Raw genomic sequence first — 9176 nt, forward strand, 5'->3', positions numbered from 1 at the left:
TCTGCTCCGTAGCCTCCAGCTTTCCTCTCTGTCCTTCAGGATCTGTGATCGCTTTGCAATGAGGGACATGTATAGATCTTTTCTTTCCTGTGTAAGAAAGATGCCTCGCGCCTCGTCTTCATGTGATGCTATGATTCTTTCTGCCTCCCTCAAAACATGATCATCCCGGAGTCTCTTCTGATGTGCCCATAGCTTTGAGATCCTTTTGAGCTCCGTTATTTTCTTGATGAAACCTTCAGTGAAGTTTTCATCCTCTTTGATAGGGTTCCTCTGCCAATACTCGGTTACCATTTGAATGTAGGAGGGGTCCTTTAACCAGGAGGAGTTAAATTTGAAGGGGTTCTTAATTTTGTTGTAGATATCAGAGATCTCCAAAAATATTGGACGGTGGTCAGATATGCCTCCAGAGCCCACCCATTGCCTTATACGGGCAATCCTGTTGTGGAGGGATTCTTTGATAAGAAATCTGTCGAGTCTCCTAGCTAGACTCTGCTCACCGCTTCGATTGTTAGACCAAGTATGTTGTAATTTTTTCATGGGTGTGTCTATCCAGTGGTGCTCATTCAATAGAGTAGATATAGCTTCCGAGAAGGGGTCAATCCGGGCTGCATGTCCCCATGATTCACAGAATCCCATGGTAAAATTTAAATCTCCTCCAAGTATGATATTATCCTGTTGTAATAGTACTGAATCCAGTAAAGAATTCCAGTAGGCAGCCCTATCTGAGCAAGGACCGTATACATTGATGAGCTGAAGATCTAATTCCATAGAAAGAACATAGGCATCTATACCAATAAACCCTCTGCCACCCCAAGTATTCTTGATTCTCAATGCTCTATTATTGATCCCAATTGCCAAACCGCCAGATCTCCCAGAGGCATCCAAAGCGTGAAAAGTCCAGTAGGGAAACCAGGCTTAGAGGGTGGGAATAAGGGTGTCCACGGGACAGAGGGTTTCTTGCAAAAAAATAATATCTAATTGAGAGAGGGAGAGAAGTCTCCTGAGGGCTAGTTTTTTGGGTGAACTAGCAAACCCTCTGCAGTTAAAGGATAGTATCTTCATGTCGGATGAGTAGCAGGGCCATTCAATGCTCTAAGGGCCCTAAAGATGGTCTGTTCTCGTCCTATAGCGACTTCAGCATCAGCAGTATGTCTGGCTTTCGAAATGCGAGATGGTCGCCCTCGAGAGAGCTTGTGAGAGGTAGGCGCGGTATCAAGGTCCAGACCGATGGCATCTGGGCCGATACCTCTAGTTCGGGGTCGGAGGGAGTATCTGGGAGGAGCAGGGGGAGAGGGAACCGAAAGAGATTCCATCAACTGCGAGGGAAGAGATGGTTGGCACAGCGATGTGCTAGGAGAGGGGGCCGGGATGGAGCAGATGAGAGAGGAGAGAGGTACAGGTGCAGGGGAGGAAGATTGTAAAGGATCAGATGGGGGGGGATGGTGAGAGGTAACCCGATGCATATAAAAAGAGACAACCGGATCAAGCATAGATGTAATAACAATAGATGTGGAAGCGACAGCCGTACCCGGTGTATCGTCGCTCGCCGGATTAAAGTCTTCTGGAGCGAGGGCAGGCGATGGGCGGGTGGGTGCCTCCATCGAGGTGCCAGGAGGGTTTTGAGGAGTGCCAACAACCTGCTCTGGAGATTCCAAGGGCTCCGCAGACGGGGGCTGAGCAGGAGGAGAGGTAGATTGATCCGGTACCACGTCTTGTGCACGATCTAGCCCTTTTCGAAGAAGAGGGCAGTCCCGGTAAAGATGCCCAACTTTGTGACACCTTCGGCATCTGTACGGGATCCCTTCATAGTCGATACTCTATTTCCTGGAAGATTCCCTCCCCTGAATAGTGATATATTCCTGTAAACCTCCCCTGGTGTCCAGATTGATGAGAAGCCGCGCGTAAGCCATCATGCCGGTGTGCAGATACGACTTGTCGTAGTCCATATAGACGCCAATGGCGTTACCAATTCTCCGAAAAATATCTTCAGACCAAAACTGTAGGGGGAGGCCGGGAAGCCTGATCCATACAGGTCCTATCCCAATCTGTTTAGTAGCTAGGTCGAACATAGGGGTCCATCGTTTAAGGAGGACCAGGGCGTGATCGAAATGCCAAAATGAGGAAAGGACCCAATTTGTGTGGTTGGCACGAGCGAACCTTAATGCAACCCATCCCCTCACAAAGGTTTGCACGAAGGGGATGTCTACCAGGTGATGGCCCCAGACTTCAGTAGCCCAGGCTTTCAGGCGTGCAGCCAAGTAATTCCTGCCTCTGATGTGACCCACAAGGACTCTGTCTGAAAAATCCATGGTTTCACCCCACTGGATGTCCTCCTCAAGCCTGAGAAAAATATCCTCCTCCCTGGATTTGAAGCAACGGTACTTCTTTTTGGGACCAGATCTCGGCAGGGGATGCGGGAAGGGATTCGATGCCGGGCCGGGGCTGATGCCTAGTGTGGGGTGAGTGCTAGATGTAGGGGGATGGGAGCTAATGCCAGTGGAGGTAGATGGACCGGAGAGGGGAGGGATATCAGTGAAGCTTCCAGAGAAAGTACCAGCAGCAGGGGGGGTAAGGGGAGAGCGGAAGGTGGGTCTGCTGATGAGGGCCAGGGTAACGAGGCAGGATGAGGAGAGGAACTACGGTTAGGGTTGATAGAGCCTGCCACAAAACCCAGAGTGGCCGGAGAGTGAGGAGGCGTAGACAAAGCCAGCCAGGTGGGGGGAATATCCGGCAGAATCACGGTAAAATGCCGCGGAGACAACCCGGCAAAGTAGGCAACCAAATTTTCCGGGAGATCAGAGTGGAGCATACCTTGTGATGTGGATAGGGGCATACGCCAGATGGAGACACCTTCCAGCGGGTCTTCAGTGTAGTCGACAGCTTCCTGGTCCTCCATGATGCCAGCTACAAAACCCTCGGAACGGCGGGCACCTCGAAACGCAGATGATGATACATTTTTGTTATTTATTCATCAAATCCATTATCTTATTCTTTCTCTCTTAATGGTGAAGCTTGATATGGATTTAAGATGTCAAGACTATAGCTACCAATGTGGATAATTTAGAATCGTTACATTCTAAGATAACTCATCTTGAAAATAATAAAATACATCATTAAACAATAGATATTTTTAAAACTTGGGAAATTTTTGAAAAACAACATTTGAAAAAATAATTGTGGATACATTATAAGTAAGAAGATTCTAAATGTCAAAATAACACCTTATGATGATTTGATAGTACCACTTGTTAAACAAAGATGAAGGTAAAAACAATCAATAAATATGATATTCCATCTCAAAAAGCAAGAATTCTAAAAACATCTCATCAAATAAGTATCTATGTTACTCTCAACTTTTATATCTAAATAATATATGTTTTTGCTAATGATTTGTCATATATTCTTTTTTATATCTAATACGTTGTTTTGTGCATTATTTTAAGGTTTTTCAAATGGGCATCTTTGAAATTTTGGAAAAGAAATTGAAGCGTTTGGCAAGTTTTGACCTACTACGCATAAACATCAATCCAAAAAAAAAAGGGGTGTGTGTTGTAGTATTTGTAAATGAGTAAACATTTAAAATTTGGTTTTATATGAAAAAAAGATTTAGTATACATAATGAAACATTAAATCAAAACAATAATAATAAAACAATTTCGCATACCATCATTTATAGATGCTATAAAGCAACTCTAGCCACATTTTGAATATTGCTATAGGGGCTTAGAGCATACTATATTGTAGGCTGTAAAGACTCCACATTCAAAACAAAATGGAAAGGTAGGATGAGAAACATATTGGATCATAAAGCAATAGAGAGTATAGTGGAAGCATGGGATCCTTATAATTATCGCTGGTCCTCCTTAAGATTTAATAGGATTGGTGCCTTTTGGTGGCTTAGGCAAGAAGAGTGATTTTCTAGTTATCATTTTCATTTTGTTGCTCCTATGGGGCTTCTTAGATTCAGAATTTGAAGGGACCCAACATCGTAAAAGTTTTGTTTGGTGGCTTGGGCTTGTAAGACATGAACTAGTACTTAGCCCCAGACAACTCGAGAGTGTACAAATTTCTGAGGACAAAGGATAAAAAGGAGTTACTATTAAAATTTAAAATTCCCTCTTAACAAACTCTACCTGGGATTTCTTGAAAATTTTAATTTACCAGCCTCTGCATTTCATCAAAAGATAAGAGCCTTACTGTAAAAGAAGGATTGAAACTGAAAAGTAATGAGTTGTTATCGTTTTTTTCCATTCCACCAGTCACAAAACATTAAACATGTATGTACCAATTCACTCTAAATGATTCATGATTTATTGCAGAAATGGTCAAAAACTCAATGCTTATTTCTTCTGATCTCAACAAAAATTTACATTTTGAAATCTTATAAATCTATTAAAATAGTAACAATAGTACAAAATTATATCTTATTTTCGAGTGATCAGGAACTTTACGGCCCTAAAAGCTTTATTATGAGTAAAAGCTTATAATTTCATTGTCTTCAAACAATTTTGTGTGAATGAACTCTAAATTTCTTGCACCATTTTGGCTTGAAGTAAATGCACAGGTGGTATATTGTAGGGAGACAGAGTCAACCTGCAATTTTTTTGGAGAAACCTATAGAGCTTGTCAATCAGTAATCCTTCAAAAGGCCTAGTGCTCTTATTAGTCTTCAATGTGATTTTTCCTAAAGCATACACAAACCTTCTATTCTTTGCCAATTCAATCTACTACAATTCCTCATCTAAGAGTAGTTACTTTTTTCCACTGTATTTCTGCTTGCATAACTTCTGTCATGTGAGGAGGAATGAGTTCCCCTAAGCTTGAGATAGTCTTTTATGCTTTCAACAACCTAGTTGATAAATTCAGATCCTTCAATGTTTGGGGCATCTTTGTAACCATATTGGGCTACACATTTATATACACCTTTTGGCTCTAGTTTTCCAACCATAAATCTCTCCGACAAAAGTATTGTCTTGACTGAAACCGTTCTTATGGTGACAATGACATGAACTTCATGCAAATACCCAACATTCTTTACATAATGCTCAATAATTGGTGGTAAGTTAGAAATAAGGTCACTGCAAAAGAAATGAATTCTTGGTACAAGTGAATTCACCCCAACAACCAATCCATTCAAACCTTCTATGTTGACTTTTCTCTGTGCTAAATATTTATACTTTTTCTACCTTCCTTATTTCCAACAGAACATTATGGTCAAAAAAATTGTTGCGATGATGAAGGAACACCAACCACCCTATGGCTCCTTATTCAATATAGATGATAGATAAAGTCCTTCAAAGATAGCAAAAAATAGAGTGAAGGGTAGTATAAGAAAAACATGCATGTTCCAAACCACAAGCATGAGCAAAATTGTTGCAATTAGGAAGGGACACCAACCTCCCTGTGGCACCTTATAGATGATAGATTAACTCCTTCAAAGATAGAAAAAAACAGAGTGAAGGGTAGTATAAGAAAAACATGCATGTTCCAAACCACAAGCATGACCAAGGTTACTACACATGTCATAATGAACATTACCCCAACCACTGCAACCCCTGCACCACCAAACACCTAAACTTATCCTTGGAAACTCAAAAGAATCGATAAAAACTACCAAATTCGGTTGTCAGATATAAATTCATATATTCTTACCATATGCATTTCCAAATTGTGTTCCATCCTGAAATCCTACAATAATTGCAAGGCAAATAACCATGAGAACATAGTTAACTTCAGGTGAATAGATCTAACCCTCGTAATTTTGTGAGGTATGCACAATATTCACTCGAGGGAAGCAACTAAGAGCCATGGACTGTCTTATGATTGAGAATGTTGTTGTAATCAATGCTTGATTGGGTACAATGGCTGCTAAAGTGGCAACAATGAACATTGGCCAATACATAGGCTGTGGTATTGCTTTGTAAAATGTACAACCTATGTCCCCTAGGATTTTTATCAAATAAGTGGCTTGTCCCATATATGTGATAAGCAGAGATGGGTAAACCAACACACAAAAAATCAAGCTGCACCAAAAAACCCAAATTTCTCATTATGGTACTAAAACTTAAGGAGGATGAAGCACACAGGTATGGTGAAATACTAATAGTTTTGTCCTTGACATATAGCTTGGACCTGGATTGATTTCCTTTTGAAATGGACCAAGTCTGCAAACATGGCCTCAACACTTGGATCCAGTCAGAACAAAGAACTAATGTTAGTGTTTCTATTTGTATATCTTTAAAATAAATAATTGGGATGAAGTTATGAATTTTGTTTGAGAAAATCATTGGTATGGATTTATCAATTCAGTTAGAAAATAATTCCAAGCATACTATATGATAAAATGAGACACATATCATCGTGAGAATAATCAATACCTGTTATACATAAGACTACACCTCAAAGCATCACCCATCCTTGTTTGTGATATTCATGTAAGTAATCATATATATAATATGGGTTGAATGCCTTCAATCCTCCAAGATAATATTTCACAATATTATACAGTCTATTCATGATGTTGGTCACAAACCAGGCAATCATTATGGTTGAGACATGAAGCTAATTTTACTTGTACCAAGTTTTGAAAAAGGAACGGTAGTAACAGGATTAAAAATGATAAGAGTACAACAATCCCTGCATGAGTTAACATATGAAAACATAAATTATGTCAGGAAGTGGGATGCCATAATTCACATTATACTCACAGATGATATCATGTTTATGATAGGAAGTTGCATCCCTCCTGTCTTTCAAATAGGCTTTGCCTCTCTTGTCCAAAAGTGGAAACTGTGAAGAACATTTTGTGGGACAACATGTTTGCAAGGTCTTATTGGGATCAAGTTCAGTTGCAATTGGTTAGTATTCTTCACTGGCATCTTCATGGTATTTCAAATAGGATTTTCCTCTCTTGTCTGAAAGCAGAAACTGTGAAACACATTTTGTGGGACAACTCGTTTGGAAGGTCTTGTTGGGATTATGTTTAGTTGCAATTGGTTAGTATTCTTCACTGGCATCTTCATTGGAGGGCAATGTTATGAGGGGATCTAGATCTCTAATTCAAGATTCTTTGGTTGGTATTTGGCATTGTTTGAGAATCTTTGCATTATTTGTTGTTTGAACATTATGCTGCAAACATGTTTTTGTTAATGAAATATGTTCATCGGTTGCCTTTTGTCAGTTATAGAGAGAGCAGGTACATATGCAGCTGCTGGAAAAAAGATCATTGTTGGTTAAGGAAGCCAAATTGTTAGATTCGACCACTTATTCTTATTCCATAAATGTTTTTGTTTATTTAAGAGTATGTAAATACAATTGTATATACCCTTCATTTTCTTTCCTTTTTTATGTAAACATTTTTCTGTATATATTAAAAGTATCCTTTACAAAAACAAATCAAAACTCATAATAAATAAAGATTCATAACCTTCTGAAAATGAAAAGTTAAAAGAATGTACAAAATTAATAAGTTTAGATACATCTTAAACTAATTCGAGAGATAAATGAGAAGAAAATACTTGACAATGAAAATATGAAATCAATCTACAGTTGACTTCCCTATTTGAAGAATTTACAAAGATCACAATAATGTGCTCTAGGAAAAGAGAATAGTCAAAAACTTGAATCAAAGAATGGAGGACCCATGAAAACAACATAATAAAAATCTGTACATTACATCGAACTTTCCTAAAAATCTACATGAATAATAAAACAAATTTTTCTGATTGCAGAGTAAAACATATCAGTATCATTGTCCCCATGTTGGACCTGCAATAAGTATAAACCGAATGTAAGAACTCAGTACTTCATTTGTACTAAAAAAATGCAAGTAAATTAACTCATATCAAAGAATGCAGACATCTAAACATGGGAATACTTTGCACTCTAATTGATAATAAGGAAAGGATTATTGTAATGTCCCTGAGGGATTAATTGGCCCAAGGGTTGAAGTATCCTATAGATACCTGTAGGCTATAGTCCTTGATAAAAGGGAATCCCCAAAATACCCAATGATGGGGAAGTTTTGGGGCAGCTGGGGCAAAAAACCCAAAGTTGGAGTGGGGTTTGGTCACTGGTGTGAACATCACTCAATTAGTTAAACAAAAATACCCCTCATGAAACTATAAATACAAGAGGCCTAGAAGCACTTGAGGCATAATTGGATTGCGTCATTTGTCTCTGATTTTCTTTGAGCCTGAGGCTGTGAGGGTTGAATATCCCATTTTCTTCGACTAGTTTCGGTGGAGGTGATCCCACCCTACCTAGTCACTCTTTTTCATTCTTTTTATTGGTCTCTTGTTCTAGCAACAAGGTTTTAATTATTGAAAGGTGCAGCGAATTAATTTTGGGAAAACCTGTGGCAAAGCAGTACCTAACTCTACATAAGTTGGACAATTTCTCTGAGGTTCAGTTCTTAACTTATTGCACAGACCAGAATCTTCTTGAGTTTCATTATCGTGGTTTTTTTCTGTGTGTGTGGCAAAAATTATGACGTCCTAAAACACATCACAACTCCAGAGGCCAGTATATCGGATCTGAGGAAGATTAACAAGACAATCAGGCAGCATCCACCTAAGGAGCATTGTCTAAAGCAATTCACATATCTTGAAAAGAATTGTTTGAAGCAGATCACATAACCTAGGGCCGAGCAACCATTCTGTAACAAATTTCAATTCCTTTAGCCATCCCACGATAGACTGAAGTCCAGAAGTGGACCTACGACAGTCCAAGGCATCTACTGGTGATAATCCAAGCCCTTTTAAGGTTGAGCAAGAGCTCCTGGAATCATCTCATGGGTCCTGTAGCAGACTGGGTATGTTCTGAGGATCAGAATATCATTTGCTACCTTATGATTGATATGAAGGGTTTCCTGAAGTTGATTTCCACAGATCTAAGGTCCTGGAATATAGTGCGGGCCCTATAACTAAAAGAGACTTCCTGAGGAAGTGGGAGGGTCTAACTTGCAATATGTCTGAGGTATTGAGGTGAAGTATGTGCCAAATCCGAGACTGCATCTTTGCCTAAAGTAGACGTCACCCATTTTCTCCACTTTCCATCAGCAAATCGAAAAACCTCATCTGATCTACATTTTTCATAAGTTCGAGAACTACTAAGGCAGCTTACGAGCTGTAAAAAGGGCTTAGAGAGCTCTGAAGGAAGCCATATATAGAGCCAAG

General features: G+C 39.6%; 1 protein-coding gene across 1 annotated transcript; it reads right to left on the minus strand.

Moving 5' to 3' along the window:
* Nucleotides 1–1817: 1817 nt before the first annotated feature.
* LOC149240566 (uncharacterized) lies at nucleotides 1818–2309 on the minus strand. The gene has a single exon (XM_089370223.1). It carries the CDS (start codon nucleotides 2307–2309, stop codon nucleotides 1818–1820), a length of 492 nt encoding a protein of 163 aa, XP_089226349.1.
* Nucleotides 2310–9176: the final 6867 nt, after the last annotated feature.

This window comes from Pinus tabuliformis, chromosome 8, assembly GCF_031772625.1.
Source record: "Pinus tabuliformis cultivar Carrire ecotype Pingquan chromosome 8, CPIR1, whole genome shotgun sequence".
NCBI lineage: Eukaryota > Viridiplantae > Streptophyta > Pinopsida > Pinales > Pinaceae > Pinus > Pinus tabuliformis.